The following is a 20,564-nucleotide window of genomic DNA, read 5'->3' on the forward strand; positions in this document are numbered from 1 at the left end:
TTGCTGTTTTCTTAAAAATAGTAAAATAAAACACCTTTTCAAATCCCGATAATGTGCCGGGAGAACACAATTTTAATATTAGTTAAATTTCACAATCTGATAAATCGATATTCCACAGTAAGTCAATTAGAAACTTTAACGGGTCGAAACAGATCAAAACGTATATAATCCACAATACTCACTAACCGACCTACGAATAGTTAAAATTCTAAATTCTAATGTCATAAAACGTACGGTTAGGATTGCGTCTAATTAAGCCTACCGGCGGAATAATCATAACGTGGTAAATGCACAGTGCACTACTGCCCTGGGCTTGTCGGTGTGCTTTCAAAATGGCTCCTTTCCTTTCCTTTTCGGAAACACAACACAAATCGTTCTGCGCGGTACGCCGCGCCAACAATAATTGGCTAAATAATAATTCATCAATAGCCGGCAGTTCACTGACACTTAAATTAAATAGCTATAACTTAATAATAAATGGCGAATACGCCTCCGCGCAGAACTGTATTTGCAGCGAGCGAGAGCCGACTCGGTCGGCCGCGCCGCTGTGACGCCTCCAGGGAAGTAGTCTACTCTACCGGCAATCATAGCACTTACATCATAAAGCTCACAATGAAAACATTCGAGATTATAAGGCAGTCCACCTTTTAAGTAAAATAACATTTAAAAATCATAGTTTGCACTGGCATAATTCATCAATTAGGTACGGCATACATATTAAAAAAAAATCACAATTTCCTCAACCCGAAGCGAAGATTGATATCTTAAACGATAGAACTGCCCGGTCGAACCCCTGAACTAACTTAAATTCAGATATGACGGTACCGTGTTAAACCTACGTGTCTAATGTGTCTAATCTAATGAATACTTAATAATTACACTGAATCCGGCGAGTGTAACGTCGCCGTTGGAACGCGGGTTCCACAGGCGAGATTAAAGTCGCGAAACATAAACCTCTATAGAGAGACATGAGCGATACTCGGCGCCCTCGCTAAGACACACGTAGATTAAGTGTTATATGGTGGAATATGTACAATGTTCTAGAGCTCAGGTCTGAAGTCATTCTACGACAAGCGGCTTGGGATTCTCCCACGGGAAGCCCTCTCGGCCGAAGTGCCCGTAGGTGCTGGTCTTCTGGTATATCGGCGCTCTGAGGTTTAGCTCCCTGGAAACAAGATTACACATACGCATTAATAACTAGGTATGTAAAAATCATTGCCTAATTCACTTCATGTTTAGTCAATTGTACCATCTTATTTCCATACAGTGCGCGGGAATGCATTTCGTGGTATAAAATGTCAAATGCCTGGAGAATCTAGGTTACCTATTACCATGTAAAGAAATTAACGTCATCTCAGACCTACTACACACATCACATTTCTTAAGTTCACAGATGAAACTTGATCTTAAGTTTACAGATGTTGGCGAACGTGCCAGTAATTGCATACGAAATTGAAAGCGTACGACATAAAACTTCTGCAGTTTCATTAGCTTGGCGGTCCTACGTAACGTGTGATTTGAATCAAATTGTATTACAAAAGGATTAAAAGAAATAACTCACTTGACGATTTTGCCGGGCCGCAGATCGAAGTTCTTCTGCACGATGCGAAGCAGCTCCTGCTGTGTCTTGTGCGACGTGCCGTAGTCGAACACCGTGATGGACAGCGGCTCGGCCACGCCGATGGCGTATGCAACCTGGAACGGAAAATACCTCATTAGAATTTTAAGAGCCCGTCACGATGGGTAAAAATTCAGTATCTGTCAAATTACCCCATTTACACACACTAACGCACGTCACACTCACCAACATACTTTTCGCACACTACCGCAATTTACTGGAAGAGGTCAGTGACCTAAGTGAGAGGAACTTAAGACAGGTCTATAGTTTCACTGAAGATCAGTTGTAACGTTAAAATCCCATCAAAACCAAAAAAGGGAAATATGAGCCAAGTTCAATATTATATATGCCTTGGTTGTTGGCGTCAACGACAAAAGCAGTGAGATCTAAACGGGTGCCAAATTCAATGGCAGTCCTCAAAATGTTTTATGACAATTGATGACATAAAATATCATTTCTTATAACTTTTATAATAGAATAGAATATAATTAATTTATTCGTTAACACACACACAAAATAAACGTTACAAATAATAAGACATAAACAAGAAGGAGATCCAACGAAATGGTCTAATCTTCCGATCAGACCATCCGGTGAAACAATCACGACAGGCACATAATATGTATGTCACAAATATCAATATAAGAGCCAAATTTAAGACGTTTATGTGAAATAGTTTTTGTTGTGAGGACGCCCATAGAGGCTCCAAATAGTTCGTGTAATATTACACACGATGTTGTCTGCCAGTTCGGTTACTTGAACTTGGCTTGACACACTGCCGCGTGTTTAGATTGCGGACAGTGTGAATTTAGTGTTACCATCTCACACGAATTGACTCCGATTATTTTTCAAAATAAATTTGTGCAAACACCATATAAAATCAAAACAACTCTGGTGTAAAAAAACAGTGCTTCGTTTATTCTAATTATAAATGGTTAAACCCTTTTCCGAATGAATTAAAATAATTCACTGTTCCTGATCGGTTTAGCCATTATAACATCCGTTATAAATGCACTGAGATGAAGGTTGAGGTTATGTATGAACAGAGGTTGACAGTCAGTTTACATGTAAAGTTGTTGCCATATATAGAATTCTTCATTAAAATAATAATTTTCAAAATTTAGTTAAAGTTGTCTGAATCTAAGGTTACGTGCCCCGTGTGCAAACACCATTTAAAAATTATATTGAACGTAAGAAGGTAAGTCATACAGAACAATTTTGTGATAAGATAATATATTATTACAATTAATAATTTCGCCATTTACGTAAATAATCGTTTATAGAATATAATTATAATGATTAGTTCTGTTAGTTTTTTCATACGCCACACTGAATGTCTCTTCGCGAAAGAGAATGTTACACACACTGACACACTAAATAATGTGACCAGTATAATGAAAATAAATTCCAACGAGTTAAAATTAATTTTAAAACTCTTTCATTTTAATAAAGTTTAGAAGACAAAAAATACCTATATTTCTTATCATTGTATTAAAGTTACATATATTTTTTTATTACTCAACAATAATAAGTAGTAAACAACACAAAAAAAACCGATTTTAAACTGAGACTCTTTTAGACGTGACGATATTTATTTACCTTATTACTTTTGAATACATTCATAGCACTGGCAATCTTTTTGTATCCGTATATGATTTCCAGTGTCAAAAACAAATGTCATTGGAGCAAATTTGGCGACACGTCCGCTCCGAACGAGCCCGATCGGGCGTCTGACTCAATAGAATCTGTTCGCAGTTTTGACGTTTGTATGGAAAATTTACGAAAGTTTATATTCAACATTGATTTTATTCGTTCTCTTTGTAAGGAAAAATATGAAAAGGTAATAATTCTGTAGTCCAGTTATCTAGCTTATAAAATAACATTATTTTAAAACTAAAACACGGTCGTACATATTCAAATTTATGAAGATGCCGACAGGGGCCGACCGCATTTTAGTTACAACTTTAAGTAAGTATGTATCTAAAATTGGAAGTGTTTCCTGATTTGTATTACACACTATTTTGCATACACATACTTAAAGTTTATAATTATCAAGAAAGCCTTTTGTTTGCCTAAAAGGTTTTCGAAGTAATTGCCATTTGATTCGAAGTATTTTTAGACAAATATTGATGTCGTTTAACTTCCATTTACTGTATTTTAGTAGCATGATAACACACATGTAAACTACTGAATTTTTAGTTTAGGATATAAGTAATGCGACAGCATCAATTTTAGCAGCCTAAAGTATACAAAATTGAGCTCAGCTCACTCAGACGTGAGCACTATTTGCGGGTTTTCTTAAACTAGCGTAAGGAAAAAAATCATAATTAATTCAGGGAGTAACTTTTCCTTGATGTTAACTACTGATTTTGTAGATAAGAATACGCGCTGTTTAAAACAAGTGCTTTTCTTATCAATAAGTATATACTGAAACTAAAACCGGACGTAGAAAACTACCAATTTTACGATTTTCTACTTTTTGATATTGACGGCCTCTTAAGAAATAATTAATCAATAGCCGGGTCTATACTAGGCGAGGCATGTCGCGAGGTAAATAACTCGCACGGCAAACGTCTAAAACGCGCGCACTTTCCTCGACCGAGACAAGTCTACATAGCACATTTGCCGCGCGAGGCAAATGCCTCGCGACTTGCCGCGGTCGGTGTGCCCGGCTACTTAATATTAATGCTCTGGGAGGGTTTCAAAGGCGCTTGAGCGGTCGTATGCCGGGACACGAACCCGCGAACGAGCAAATAATAAAAAATAATAATGGCGACATACCAACGTAAACGTATATGAATATATTGAGCCCACTAACTACCAGTCCTAGAATAACGTTGATAGGAACTCATAAAATAATTATGCTCTGATTCATCAATACCCTATCCTAGATGTGATCCTGATAATAATCAGGTCGAAAGTACAGATAAATAAGACTTGATGCTATCAAATGAGATCAAAAAATATCTAATTTACGATAGGTACATGATTAAAATTTGATGATAGAATCTCTTTTCTTTGTTTGCAAACATATCTGTCTATCTTAGATGTTATCTCAAAGTCATCCCTAATTAAATAAGGAAAATTGCTGTCAGACACTTCTTCGCATGCAAAAGGATATCTCCTGATGTAATCTCAAAAGTTATGACTTATGAATCATATGAATGACTAAGATCAAAGATATATATAACTGTCGCGAGGTAAATAACTCGCACGGCAAACGTCTAAAACGCGCGCACTTTCCTCGACCGAGACAAGTCTACATAGCACATTTGCCGCGCGAGGCAAATGCCTCGCGACTTGCCGCGGTCGGTGTGCCCGGCTACTTAATATTAATGCTCTGGGAGGGTTTCAAAGGCGCTTGAGCGGTCGTATGCCGGGACACGAACCCGCGAACGAGCAAATAATAAAAAATAATAATGGCGACATACCAACGTAAACGTATATGAATATATTGAGCCCACTAACTACCAGTCCTAGAATAACGTTGATAGGAACTCATAAAATAATTATGCTCTGATTCATCAATACCCTATCCTAGATGTGATCCTGATAATAATCAGGTCGAAAGTACAGATAAATAAGACTTGATGCTATCAAATGAGATCAAAAAATATCTAATTTACGATAGGTACATGATTAAAATTTGATGATAGAATCTCTTTTCTTTGTTTGCAAACATATCTGTCTATCTTAGATGTTATCTCAAAGTCATCCCTAATAAAATAAGGAAAATTGCTGTCAGACACTTCTTCGCATGCAAAAGGATATCTCCTGATGTAATCTCAAAAGTTATGACTTATGAATCATATGAATGACTAAGATCAAAGATATATATAACTGTCGCGAGGCAAATAACTCGCACGGCAAACGTCTAAAACGCGCGCACTTTCCTCGACCGAGACAAGTCTACATAGCACATTTGCCGCGCGAGGCAAATGCCTCGCGACTTGCCGCGGTCGGTGTGCCCGGCTACTTAATATTAATGCTCTGGAAGGGTTTCAAAGACGCTTGAGCGGTCGTATGCCGGGACACGAACCCGCGAACGAGCAAATAATAAAAAATAATAATGGCGACATACCAACGTAAACGTATATGAATATATTGAGCCCACTAACTACCAGTCCTAGAATAACGTTGATAGGAACTCATTACATAATTATGCTCTGATTCATCAATACATATCCTAGATGTGATCCTGATAATAATCAGGTCGAAAGTACAGATAAATAAGACTTGATGCTATCAAATGAGATCAAAAAATATCTAATTTACGGTAGGTACATGATTAAAATATGATGATAGAATCTCTTTTCTTTGTATGCAAACATATCTGTCTATCTTAGATGTTATCTCAAAGTCATCCCTAATAAAATAAGGAAAATTGCTGTCAGACACTTCTTCGCATGCAAAAGGATATCTCCTGATGTAATCTCAAAAGTTATGACTTATGAATCATATGAATGACTAAGATCAAAGATATATATAACTCCGTATAGACAGATAAAGTCTAAGAAAAAAACGTACCTCAGTACCATACAGAAAAAAGTACGGTGGCCAAGATGGCATTACACCTTTGGGGTACGCTCAGCTAGACGGCGCTAATATTAATATTTGACATTTTAAAACATATCAAGCTAAGAATATGGGCCAAATTGTCAAAACTGAGGTTCAAAAGTTTTAAGCCTGTGTCAAGAGATGGCAGTCTATGTACTGTGATTACACATTTTACTTCGACAGTAACTTTCTATAATACTCGATCCTCTTTGCTAAGATGTATCCTTAGTCTACGAAATAACGCGTCGAACCAAAATAATAAATAAGTATTCAAGTCCGCGTTGTTGCAAATCTTGGTTGGAGGCTCATATTTTAGTGTCAGTACAAACATACATATAACAATGAAGTTTTAGCTTGGTACAATGCTTGGTATAAAAGTATAATTTATGATATTGAAGATGTGTATCAGAAGATTTAGATAGGATCTCCATTAATTAACTATTTTTTGTACACAAATAGATCCGTATCTGAGATGTTATCTCAGTTTTCTTTGTGAATATACTTTATTCTAACCTACGATATTGCGTGTTAAACAAATAACATAATAAAAATGCTAATTCTAATTGCAGGAATTATGTGTATAATTACTATGTAAATTGGCATTGCTTTTATTGTTGACTATAATGACTATTTAAATGAAAATAGTCGGCAACACCCATTGGCACTCCTTCTGGTGGTTACATCGAAATAGAAAATATGCAGTGCTGAAGTCACTCGGATCACAGTATAGCAAATAATTATTGCATTCTAACTACTTTTCCCCAAAATTATGTGTCTATACACTTTCATATTTCTGTGAGATTGAAATTGCCATTTCGTTCGGTACTGAGCGTAAGCGCTTGATCGAGCCAAGAAGAGCGAGCAGCGTCGCAAGTGTCGCAACGTCAGAGACAAACGTGTAATATGAATGTTCTTGCCCTGTGGGTCATTTAGCAGATGATAGAAGCTTTTTGGAGCGGAGGTAAGTAGCTTTTTCCACGGCTTTAGCGTTTTCGACGTGCTGGCGGTATCGTCTCAGCTAGATAACAAGGCTAAATAACGGTTGAAGAGCTCACTTGCACCATGCAGCGGCAGCAGAGGCCGCACTAGACGAGCGACTCGTTTCCAGGTCTTTGGCGTTTTCTATCATACATAATACCCGTACCCTACGTAGCCGAATGGCACAAACGCCCACGAAACGCAACGCTCGTAGACATATAATTATCTCTATCGCTCTTGTGTAATGGCGCGACAGAGCCAGACTACCTTTCGCGGCGTTTCGTTTTCGTTTCGCGTCGCAGAAATGCCATTCGGCTACGGCACCAGGAGCGCATAGTCGGATCGGAGCTCACCTGCACCATGCAGCGGCGGCAGAGGCCAGCCTTGACGAGCGACTTGGCGACCCAGCGCGCGGCGTAGGCGGCGGAGCGGTCCACCTTCGTGAAGTCCTTGCCGGAGAACGCGCCGCCGCCGTGCGCGCCCCACCCGCCGTACGTGTCCACGATGATCTTACGACCCGTCAGGCCAGCGTCAGACTGGAATAAGTCGAAAAAGAATCATTAATGATACCAGTTTCTTTTGCTTCTCTTTCGACCAATACATTAAGTTTTCGTTGTTTCATTACTTAAGGCCACCTCATGTATCCTCAAAGAAAAAGATACAAAAAATTACAAGAATTCGTAGAAGAGACATTGGACTCTTTAAGTCTGCTTTAATTAGTAGAGTAGTAGTGGCGCAAAATTTATTTCTTTTTTGCAAAATTAGCAAAATATGAGCACTTGAGCAGTCCACGGGCTGTCCCGTATAAACGCATGTTTCGTGTTGTGATTTTTTTTCGGCGTTCAAATCATGCTATCAGTTCTGCATAATTCTGCACATTACCTCAGAAAAAGACCCTTTTTACCCCAGACAATTTTGAGAAAATTCGCGTTTGTACGGGACATTGGTAGACCTTCTCATGGAATGCTCCAAATGCGAGGGATATAGCTTATCTTGACCTGTTAATTTATGCTAAATCTACATAGTGCGGTTTTGAAGTTTAAGTGCTGTAATGTATTTTTCAGTACAGATGGTCGTTTTTTTACGCACTCGTTCGAGAAGTGGTTCATTATATGCCAGGTCGAAACTTCAGAGGCTCATCTGTACTGAAAAACGTCGTACGATACACGTGCGAAAAGGAAATTCGTAACTCGTGTCGATTTAAAACACTCCCTTCGGTCGTGTTTTAATTTATCGCCACTCGTTTCGAACTTCCTTTTTTACGCACTTGTATCGTAATGTACTATTTTTTTAATTCAAAAACATTACCAACTACATAATTCATAAGTTTTCAATCAAAAGAAACAAGGACTAAGCTGTGCAAACATAACTATCCACTTTAAAAACAATTGGCAAAAAATATTTAAGTAGGTATAGTCATAGGTCATAATCATAACATTGTATGTCTGATACAGATAATTCAAATGTTGTTATGAAACCTTACACGGAAATGTTATATCACGTCCGCGTACAATTTTATCATTAAATTCAGAAGAAGTCAGCAAAACAAGTTGTATTGTATTGTGATTACGATAATACAATCACCTACTACACGACTCATCTCATAATCAAGGAGTGCCTTAAAAAAGATAATTAAGACTAGCTTTTCCAAGGGCCCATTTCTCGAACGATATTATATTAGTCCACGAACTGTCAAATCGTATGGATTGCCATGACAACACACTAGTTAATATTATTAGACCAATAACTTTCGAGAAATGGGCCCCAGATAGCATTCTATAACAGCAACACATGTTTCGATAACAGATCACAATAAGAATAAAAAATTCTAGCCAAAAGCAAGACCTAACCTTTACCAAATGATTATCTTAATTCCTAAGACCAGATTCTTTTTTTCTTAATAACAAGTTGGTGTTGTACTGCTCTATACTAACATGGTAATGGTAACCCACTGTCAAAAAATTGTGTCTAATATTAGTCCACCATAACAAAAATAAAAAATGCATTTTTTTAATTTTCAAAGAAATGAAAGATTACCTGTGGTCCTCCGATGATGAAGAGTCCGCAGGGGTTGATGTGCACGACGGTTCTCTCATCGAGGTACTGGGCGGGGATCACTTCCTTGATGACTTTCTCCCTGATTTCCTCTCGCAGCGTCTCCAGAGTTATCTACACATTAATTTTATCTAGTAAGTAATGCGTATAAGAGTTGCACGAGTCTATATTGCAAACGGTCTAGAAAGTAAAATGAACACTTTTTTTAATAGGTAGGTTACGTTCGTTAGGTTATCTTCAATTTTGTCAAATTAGGTCAATTTGTACATAATATGAGCCCCGCGGAAGCGGGGCTCCGTCGATAACGCTATAAAGTTAAGATAAACGAAAAAAATATTGTAGGCATTTTGCGTTCTATTTGTTCAAGACTGTCTGAGATCGACCCTCTTAAGTGACACCTGTTACCTCTGATTTTTGTTTTGTTTCTTGTGTAAAAAGTCATTGCAATATTCAGCGTATTTTAATTTATGAATTAATTAGACACATCAATTTTAAATAACAATGGTAGAACCATTAGGTATAGATAGATAAGTAATATGATTATGCACTAAATATGTGTAGTATATTAGGCTTTGTATATTAATGTTGTGCCAAACATGTACATAAGGCGTTAAGCATGGGAAAGTAATAAATAACAGTTCTCGCACCGAATTTCACAGAATATTGAATAAAAGTTAAGTTTCTTCATCATAGAGTAAACAAAAATAAATATTTAATATTTATAAACCTCTCAAAATAAAATATAAGTCAACTTGAATGATTTTAGTATAATAGTTTCTTACGAATTATTTTAAAATAAATCTAGTCAAAGCACGAGGTACATAACGTGCACACATACTGTCGATACACTTCAGGCGAACTCCCACGCCGTAGCATGGTTTCAAGTGATGCCAGATAAGCTAAGAAACTGACGTAACTACATGCGTTTGCAACCTTATCTTCACGTCACAGACGTATGAATAATTTATTTATCAAGCTAGCTAATCAATTCGTTATAAAGGTTTTGTTGAACTTATACACGCGCGTGATATCTCTCGCTACTTGGATAGTTTCGCTTATGGTCGTATAATTAACTGTAAACAGGATTTTATATAAATAATATAATAATATGATACACTTTCGCTTGATTGCTACAAACACATTTCACATACGAGTCCTTCTAGTTTGATTGTAAACATGTATTGATTTGAAAGGGACGGCATGTTGGGGACGATGTTGCTACTTTGTAATATCTACTCATTTTAATCCCTGACGCAAAAACGACGGGGTGTTATAAGTTTGACGTGTTTGTCTGTTTGTGGCATCGTAGCTCCCTACAGGATGAACCGATTTAGATCTAGTTTTTTTTTGTTTGAAAGCTGAGTTAGTCGGAAGTGTTCTTAGCCATGTTTCATGAAAATCGATCCGCTATGTCGGGGTTTTTTTTTTCTAAATTTTAATTTTGTGAATTTGCTTTTTATCATGCAGAAACGTCTGCGAGCGATTTTACATATTTTTAAATTAAAGGAAAAATGGAAAAATTCACACCTCCGGCAGGACTCGAACCTGCGACCTTTGGCCTTTCTAAATCTATTTATTTTTCTTTGGCCCCGGCAAGGCCAAAGGTCGCAGGTTCGAGTCCTGCCGAAGGTGTGAATTTTTCCATTTTTCCTTTAATTTTAAAATATGTTTAATTTTGTGGTTAGGTTATTTACCAAGTCTCTGCCTGATGCAAAATATTATCTATCAGACATTTTTGCGTCGTATAAAATGTTATCAGGAAGGTCAATTAAGCGCCATACTTCCGCATTACATCCATTAACTATAAATAAAATAAATAACAATTCATATGTAACTAGACTCCTTAACTCAAATAATCTTTTCAATTTAAGATTAGCAGTTAAGTACCTATATTATAAATGCATGTACGTTTCTTAGAAATAAACAGATTAAATTTTTTTTTTTTAACTAGTTTTAATAATTCCAACAAGGATTTATAAGATGTCTGCAATTATTTTGATTACACAGCATTAAATCATAAGCATACGAATAAGTATGAATAATATTATATGCGGAGATAATTGACTATTACAGAACGTTAAATTTATCTTATACGCCCACGCATGTATTGGAGTGAGTGCAACGCATTCAGCAAAAATATTCTTAATCTCCTATAAAAATGTCCTAATATGAACTTTTAATTGAATAAGAATAAAAAAAAAGACGGTCAATTTTAACATTGTCATATCCAATCCAAACCTAATAATAATAATTGAGATATGTTTAAGTTTGAATTAGAATGTGTATAATTTGGATGATCATGATCAGTTGATTACGAATATGTGTCTCCAAAGAGGTCGTTCGATCAATTCGCGGCTGTCCATAGCACGTTGTGCTGCTCTTAGGCAGTAAAAATTGCTGTAAATATCTCTTGGTATGAGGTAAGAAAAAAATAGTAACCTTTTCAGAGTGCTGCAGAGAAACGACGACAGTGTGGACCCTCTGTGGAACTGTCGCGCCGCCAGCGAAGATATACTCGCAGGTCACCTGGAAATTACTCTCATGTAAAACAATACGTTGATATTATTAAATAATAACAAATAATTCAATATAGCAGATATTATCATAATGTCTACAATATTACCAGAATACCTACTTGGGCATAAGATAGAATGCTAATTAGAGCTAAGAGGTAGATAAGAAATGCAATAGAAAACACGTTGCTCCCTACATAATGCAATGAATACATTACACGCCTGCTCAACAAGCCTACCCGATTTAAATTTTCTTTTTGTGAAATTATGTTATTTGGAAACATTGAGACATTGTTTAATATCATCATTTTCAGTTAACTGCTAAGTGACACTGAAATTTTTGCAGTTCCATATGTTCCTTTTGTGAATATAGGTGCAAGTTTATACACGTATGTAAATAAATATCTATCTATCTAAGTATTCTAGGTATAATACTTGCAATTTTATTTAATCGCTAAATTACGTCAACTTGCCTCGCGTCTCGTTCTTACCAGACTGCTCTCAAAAGGTTAAATAACGATCAATTCGTTACATCAACAAATGGAGTAAAATTGAAACGTGGTGGTCTTGTTCCACAAATGAATTTGATCAACGAGCTAGCAGACGGTGTCAATTTTATCACTTGATCGTTATTGAGGTACCCATGAACGATATTGCTGGCGTGTTTTGTCATTTGATCTCTTGGCAAGGAGATCTCTCAGCAATAACTTTTGAATAAAGCTTTAGAGAACGTGTTTTAGTTGATAAGGAACAACGATTTATGCACAACAAATGAAGTACTTGGTTAAGAAGACTCTTTCATCAATATATTAACTTTAGTGGATGAGGTTCAGTCATATCATAAGTTTTATTAAAAACCCATTTAAATAATTATTTATAGATTATTTATTTATTTGTGGTACAATGTTACTTAGTACTTATGTTTCATACACAATAAGGAAGGTATCAGAATTTATGTTGAAATTTCAGAAGAAAATGGCCCAATTGCCAGTTTGTATGCATGGAGCATTACAATCACCTAGAATCACATTTAAAATTATACCTTACACTTATATTTTATATTGTACTGTACAGTACAATTTTTTTCTATTCTAAAATATCAAGACAAATATAAAATATATCGTGATCATTTTAGGATCATCTTTCAGCCCGCAAGAGTTGTTTTCACATAAAATAAACAAGGATATGAGATATTACCTGAGTTTTGGAGTCCGGGCGAGCCCACCAGAACTCCCCGTTTCGCCTCAAGTCTGCAATCTTCTGGTTTAGTCTGTGTGCGAGGACCACTGTCAGTGGCATGCATTCTTCAGTTTCATCTGTCGCATAGCCAAACATTAGGCCCTAAAAAAATCTATTTTTAAATATACATTGTACAATGTATTATAATATATAATCAAAAATACTTCGCAGTAAAACAGATGCTAGAAAATGTTAGGAAGATTATTTATTAATATTCTTCTAAAAAATAAAAAAAAACTCAAACAAATATTGCACTCATTGTTTTTTTAACTTTTTAGTTGTTTTATTACATGCCAAACTTTACTTTTAATGTTTGCAATGGTATCCACAATTTTTTCCTAAAATTAATGGTTACCCAAAAATGACTAAGATGGATGTCATGACTCATGGTGAAGATTATACTAAAACAAAACATGGTACTAACTGAAAAGTGTGATCATAATGTATTACTACATTTTTTTCTCAAGATTGCTTGTCATTCTCAAGGTTGTCTGGTAAAAAAAAACCTAACAAAGAGTATTTTTTACACAAATTGCTATCTATTTATTTATATCAAAAGTAAAAAAAGGCATTTTTTTCCCACCTTGCAAATGATCGGAAAATTAATTCCCAGTGGTAACAACTTGGTGGTCAACTTTACTTTTTATTTTAACACAATATTGCGCAAAGTTAGGCAATGTTGAGCAAGTTTATGATATACCATTTATGACCACATTAACTGTTAGTACCATACTGAGGTTTTGAGCCATTCATGGACGCTAATAGAAAGAGACTTGTCTAGTGTCCACAAACATGTAACTTGTAATGGGGTGAAAAGTGCAGTATGAAAATGAGACCAGGTGAAATGGAGAGGGACAGTTACCTGATCACCAGCTCCTACTTCTTCGTCATTTCTGTTCTCATGCACTCCTGCAGCAATGTTCGGAGACTGCTGGTCAAGCGCCAACATTACGCTGCATGTCTTGTAATCAAAGCCTGGTCCCAACATGCCCATTAGTATAATATTTATGATTACTACACTATAATTAAATCCATATATTACGACATTTCATACTTCTGTTAAAGGGATAACGTGACAAATGTATGGGGATGATCCCTAAAGACATTTGTTCTGTTTAACCTGCCAAATGTAAGGGACCCAAAAGTATGATGAAATAAATTGAAATATGTTGATTTTTTTCTCATTTTTCTGATGCAATAATCCTAAGTATGAGTGGGGATTCCAATGCAAATGGTAAGTTTTAAAGTTTTGATGAAATTGTAACATAAAGGAGCAAACAGTTATCCAGTTTGCCTGACAATATCAGCTTGTCCGTTAATTGCATAAGCTAACCACATCTAATAACTGACAGGTTGATATGGTCCAGCTTACTAGTAATCTGTTAGCCTTTTTATAGTCACGGGTTATAACAGTAGTATTTTTTTAAGTAATATTATGAATCCTGTAAATTTTAGGCAAAAAATTGCAACTTTTGGCTGTCTTGTTGACATTGTTTATACTAATTTAATGTAATGAAAATTGCCCTTTTGGACTTTATGCCAGCCAAAAATGCAAGTTTTACATAAACTCTTGCAAATATTTAAGCATGCACTTAATACTAGCCAATTTATGGTAGTCCAGCGTTCTGTTTGAAACCCATAATTCTTTCGTGCAACAGGCTCATGTAGAATTTATACCTGATCTCCTGCCCCCAGATCAATTTCTTCTCTATCTTCAAACGCTTTTGCAATATTTGGACTTTGTTCCTCAATAGCCAGTAATAAGTTTAGTGTACGCCAATCAAAACCTATTGTGCAGGAAATAATAGTTCAGGTTTCAAATAATATAAACATACATTTTTAATGAGATTCTAGATTTTAATGGACATTTAGACATTTTGTTCAGTATCTGGCATGTTGCCAGCACTATGTGTCTGCTTCTATAATGACAATATTTCGAGGATATTGAAGATTTATGCTTACCTTTAGATGAGTCATCGTAGCCAATGTGTTTGACGGTTTCTCTGACTACCTTCTGATAGTCTACATTGGCTTTAGAGGTGATTTCGCCGCACAGCAAGACCATCCCAGTTTTTGTCACAGTTTCTGTTAAATGTAGCACTTGTTAGTAAACATTCACGATACTTCAAACAAACACTTTGCAAAAATCGATAATGCACTCACCGCATGCTACTTTTGCGTCCGGATCTTGTCTTAAATGCGCGTCAAGAATCGCGTCACTTATTTGATCGCACATTTTATCTGAAACGAAATAAGACCTGTAAAATTCATGCTTTTACAGTAAACCCACAAATTGATAGTTCATTTCATCATTGTTTGGCTCGGACCACGTGTTGCGACTATTTTGACAAATGTAATTGTGTGCGGCCCATGATGTAACATAGTAATCGCCAGGAACCATGGAACCCAATAGCAGTCTTTATGTGGCTGAATTGTAATTAACATGTTTCTAGCTAGCCCAGCATTGATATTTTATAAATTATCTGCGCACATGCCTAGGGCGGCCATCTTTCGAGTAACATGATTCCTGCAGCATTTGATATTGGAGATTTGAAACTAACCTGGATGACCCTCACCAACCGATTCGGAGGTGAAAAGAAACACTGATCCATCTTCCATATCATAACTGTGTCCGTTAGTTTTTGTATATCCATTCATTTTTGAAGTTTCCGGCATTCTGAATAAGAGTTAGCTCACAAAATAACCCGACTAAAACCCCCTGAATTAACACTGTGGAAAAGAGGTCCGGCGCGAGTTCGCGCTGATATTTATAAGGTCGGAGCGGCGCGACAGAGACGCAAATAATGACCAATGAGAAGCGATGACGCGCTGCTTACAGCTGACAGATCGAAGTGTTGTAATTGGCCAAAATAGTTTGTTTTGACTTTTATGAAATGTTTTTCTTGACCTGTAAGAAAATGAAAGGCAACAAAATCATAAATTAGACAATTGCTATATTAAACGTAATAGGGTAATTACTTCTCAAAAACCAATTTTCGCATAATTCAACATCTGTATAAATGCATAACTGTTTGTGGGATAATTTGTGATTAAAATCTTTTCATTTGTAAAAACACCACATGTAATTTTGACGTTATCTGTATTCTTACAAAATGGCGGATTACTTAAATCTTAAATGAAAATCCAGGAATAAAATGAAGTCCCTTGTATTACGTAAGTACTTTCTTGCTCTGTATCCACTCTCAACCTATTATAAGAAGTGTACATTTTCTAATAGTTTATTTTTGAATGATTTCTTTCTAGACTCCTATGGCGCCTTTTTTTGTAAACCGAGTGTTCGCGTAGGAAGCCTTTTGCCGCCCATGTTTAACATAATATTTAGTTTGATATAATCGTGATATAATAAATAAATCATTTTTAAATATTTTTATACAAGTAAAGTACTTACATAGCAAAAACTATTAGAAAATTTGTACCTACTTACATTTACAAAACATTTGGGAAATGACTGGTAAAACTTAATTACCTATGTAAAATTAATAGAAGTTTATCACCGCGTTTGGATTCGCTTCCATAAAAAAGCATGAATTGACATTTTTCATAAAATAAAACCTTCTTATTGTACTATACATACTATTTTATTGTTTTTTCCAGCTTATATTATTATCTTAATATCATATACCTACCTGATATATAGATGGTTAAACGAATCTTGTCGTAAAATATATGCAATTGCCTTCATAAAACGCATGCGGAATCGTCGACGAGTCATATTAACACTTAAAAGTTTATTGAAAATTTAGGGGCGAAGCTTTTTCCCATAGAAAATTTGAATTTCGCGCCATTTTTTAGTGCCAAGACCCTATTCAATATACTCTATGCCAAGACCTATTAGTTTTTATGGCCGCTGTACACACATGGCCAACAGTTCCACCAACCCCCTTGGCCATGTGTGTAGAGGGCTACTTGGCCGTAAGTTGGCAGTTGGCGCTTGCGCTTGCCGGCCAACCGATTCGTGTCGGTTTTTTGTCCACACATCAAAGGATCTTGGCGCCAATGGCCAACTGCGTTTACACGTTGGCGCTTCATTCAGTTGGTCGTCAGCCGTCAGAGAGGACAGTAGTGATATATTTACGAAAATAATAAGTTTATCTATGCCAATAATAGTGTAGATTTTAGGAAATAAAATAACCTTGCAAATGTTTAATGTATTTCCTAAAAAAGATAAATGTTCTTATCAGAATATTCAAAAAATTGTTAATATTGCAAATAATTTAATTTTACTACGGGGTTATTATTTTTTAATATTTTTTTTCTGACAACGTCTATGACCAAGAATTTCCTAGATTTTTTCATTCCACGTCCATCTTTCATGAAGAGCCAATGCCAAGTGATTGGTTCGCCAATGTGTAAACAGCGGCTCTTATCTTGGCCAAGGAGTTTCACAAAGGGCTGGTGGAACCGTTGGCCATGTGTGTACAGGGGCCATTAGACAAAGAAGAAAACAATATGCTGCTCACGTCACAGTCACAGGACACATTGATTAGCAGCAAAATTTGCTTCCCACAGATCGACTACAAAACAAACAGCCTGCAGGCATGTTTTTTTCCAAATTTCAAAAATAGATAGATGCATAAGATTGGCCCGTCTATTGTCTTAGTATTTCCATGAAAAACGTAATGTTTTTAATTAATCGACGTTCCTTCACCGAGGGCGGCAAAATGCTCATAAAGCCGAACACTCCTTGTTCAACCTTAGTTTAACAAATTCACAATCGCCTTAAAATCAATAACATCTTGCTACAACCTAAAATTACCTTATAATTTCATTTAAGATTATATCACTTGTGCTGTAATGAATAAAACTTTGTAAATACTTCAAAAAGTTTCACTAATAATATGTTCACTTCCACAGAAACAAATTTAAGTATTTTATACCGCAGAGAAATGGTATGGTACGCGTTGCGGCGACAAACATAGACTGAAATTGTTTCGATTGCATCGCTTCCTTTAAATAGCTTGCAATACCTACCTATCGTGCTTTTAGATAAAATCGTGCATATTTTGTTAAGAGATAAAGCAAAGGCCAAGATCGAGTTCAACGCTTAACTATTGTTGATTCTAGCCTACCCATGTATCTATAAAAACACTAACACTTACAGATTTTATTAATTTATATTTTTAACAACTATACAAGATGCAAACAAAACTGTTCATCAGTTTGACAAACTTTAAGACCGACTTTTCATTTAGTGCACGAGAAATCATAATCTCAAAAAATATTTATCGTTAAACATGTCACATATTGCTTTAAAATCAAAATCAAAAAAATCAAAAATTATTTATTTGTTCAAAAAAGTACAATTAATACAGTGGCTGGTGTCTCCTTTTAAGTTATTTACGAAATAACTTGTGCTAGGAGGCACCGCTCTTCCATTTACGTAAATACGTTATTACTAAGTATTACTAAGTTTCTATAATATAAAGCGCATGCGTACGTGTGTGTGTGTGTGTGTGTGTGTGTGTGTGTGTGTGTGTGTGTGTGTGTGTGTGTGTGTGTGTGCGTGTTAGGGCTTCCAAATACCGGACCTTATCCAATACCGGTATTCATTCCGGTATTGGCGATTTCAATACCGGGATCCCGGGATCCCGGTATTGAAATCGGGTACATATAAAAACCAAGTAATTTGCTCAAAATATCAAATTTTATTCAAAATCTCGTTTGTTACTTTTCATGCGCGTTATACTACAGCGAAATCTTGCCAATCCGACTTAGTGATATGTAAAATCGAATACATTTCGAACTTCATAAGTTTCGATTTGAACCCAAAACGGTTCGCAAACTTATGTTGCCAAGTCGGTTCAACTGCTATTGTTTTTAAGTATACGTAGGTCAAAGGGCTTCGCCCCGTGCTCTTTATTTTTTTTATGAGAGGGACTGCATGAGGACTCAGTATAAAAGCAAGCGGGAAAGAGCGCCAGATCTCTAGTCAGGTGATTCTGTAAGTTAAATATCGCCGCCAGGTCAGACATTTCGTAAGAAGACGCGGTCATAGCAAACCATGTTTTCTGCCACATCGATCTCTTTAGGCTCGTGCGGAATAGAACCTTGTAGTTCAGTAGGTAATCTTTTACATTGTATAGTCAGTGTTATTTAATGGTGTCATTGTACTGTAGATTTAACTTTATAGTAAAGTGATATTATTATCACTTTATTAAATAACAAGCATTAAGAGCATTTCTCGATTATACACACTCTACAGTTTCATCGTTGACTTTTGAAACTAGAACATGAGATGATTTTTTTTGGAAACACATTATAATCAATATCTGTGGTACAATTTAGTAGTATTTTTGATTTTCGTGGCGCTAGAGAAGCTAAAGCACTAATAAAATAAATCCGCTAAATCATTGAACAATTAGCCAAAAAAGCTAAATTATCCGACACAGATTATTTTATTATAAATCACATAAAGAAATAATCTATGGAATCACACATTACTTTGCGGAAATCCATGATAATCAAAACAAGAAGATTACTTCGCGGAATAAGAACACTTAATTTACGGATTAGAAAAGTAATTTTCTTGATTTTGATAATTCAGATTTCCCAATTTCGTTACTATAGGGAATGTTACGGCAAAGTTTTGAGCTAGAGTTCAACACATTACCGCACACGCACAATAAACCATTGAGTAGCTACGTTATACGTTAGTTCGTATGCATTAACCAATTTTTTGGAAAAGTTATATCTATGATATAGATGCAGCACAGCAGCAAGGCGATTTGTTTACAGAGACTCTGTGGCCTGTTGCAACTACGTTTGACGTGTTGCTTCTCTGTCACACTTACGTGCGAGTTCACAAGTGCGACAAATGTGTCAAATAAGGTTCGCGGCAGGCCCTCCTCAATGAATGCTTTTGACACGTATCTTTAATTCTTTATCTAGGTAATCATCGAAAAAACCATCATTTTCATACAGATATTGTAAAAACACCAAACAGAAAATGTGACAAAACGAGAAACGAGAGCAAGAAGCAAGATTTACGCGTGTAGCGACCATCATGATGCAGAAATATAACGTTTTTGATGAGTAATTTACGTTCATTTGCCATAATTTGTTAGTTACTAAAAATACCGGGATCCCGGTATTACTAAATTAAATACCGGTATTGAAATGTGCCCAAAAACAGGCGGGATCCCGGGATCCCGAGATACCGGGATCCCGGTATTGGAAGCCCTAGTGCGTGCGCGCGCGTGTGTGTGTGTGTGTGTGTGTGTGTGTGTGTGTGTGTGTGTGTGTGTGTGTGTGTGTGTGTGTGTGTGTGTGTGTGTGTGTGTGTGTGTGTGTGTGTGTGTGTGTGTGTGTGTGTGTGTGTGTGTGTGTGTGTGTGTGTGTGTGTGTGTGTGTGTGTGTGTGTGTGTGTGTGTGTGTGGTGAGGCTACACTACGTATCCTAGTAGGTCTTCCACCTGTTCATAATTTTTACATTCTATCCAAGTACTTATCTTCTTTTTTACATCATATTGAGGCTTAGTGCCGCAACACTCAGGCGACGCACGTCGTAAGACGCGGAACAACGTCAGCGCCACGCCGCCCAAGTGTAATTAAAAAAAAAAAACGGTTCGCGCAAATTAATTAGCT

General features: G+C 36.2%; 1 protein-coding gene across 2 annotated transcripts; it reads right to left on the reverse strand.

Moving 5' to 3' along the window:
• Nucleotides 1–35: 35 nt before the first annotated feature.
• Nucleotides 36–17,889, reverse strand: LOC125242590 (S-adenosylmethionine synthase). 2 transcript variants are annotated; one of them, XM_048151376.1, is made up of 11 exons: nt 17,738–17,889; nt 15,522–15,868; nt 15,124–15,201; nt 14,923–15,045; nt 14,638–14,747; nt 12,919–13,062; nt 11,648–11,734; nt 9,191–9,322; nt 7,507–7,689; nt 1,562–1,695; nt 36–1,165 (listed from the first exon to the last, which is right to left on the reverse strand). In XM_048151376.1, exons 2-11 carry the CDS (start codon nt 15,634–15,636, stop codon nt 1,060–1,062), a joined length of 1,212 nt encoding a protein of 403 aa, XP_048007333.1. In that variant the 5' UTR covers nt 15,637–15,868; nt 17,738–17,889; the 3' UTR covers nt 36–1,059. The 2 variants fall into 2 exon arrangements, with proteins under 2 accessions (XP_048007333.1, XP_048007332.1); XM_048151375.1 differs by lacking the exon at nt 14,638–14,747 and adding an exon at nt 13,823–13,935 and having other exon boundaries at nt 17,738–17,888.
• Nucleotides 17,890–20,564: the final 2,675 nt, after the last annotated feature.

The sequence above is a fragment of the Leguminivora glycinivorella genome, chromosome 3 (genome assembly GCF_023078275.1).
Source record: "Leguminivora glycinivorella isolate SPB_JAAS2020 chromosome 3, LegGlyc_1.1, whole genome shotgun sequence".
In the NCBI taxonomy this organism is placed as follows: Eukaryota; Metazoa; Arthropoda; class Insecta; order Lepidoptera; family Tortricidae; genus Leguminivora; species Leguminivora glycinivorella.

Bases quoted from the DNA above. Each gene is read 5' to 3' on its own strand.
- LOC125242590 (XM_048151375.1), bottom strand. From the start codon at position 15,636: ATGCCGGAAACTTCAAAAATGAATGGATATACAAAAACTAACGGACAC. The intron at 15,202-15,521 runs GTTAGTTTCAAA...ATTTCGTTTCAG, and splicing joins GGTTGGTGAGGGTCATCCAG to ATAAAATGTGCGATCAAATA. The intron at 7,690-9,190 runs GTAATCTTTCAT...GACTTATTCCAG, and splicing joins TCATCATCGGAGGACCACAG to TCTGACGCTGGCCTGACGGG.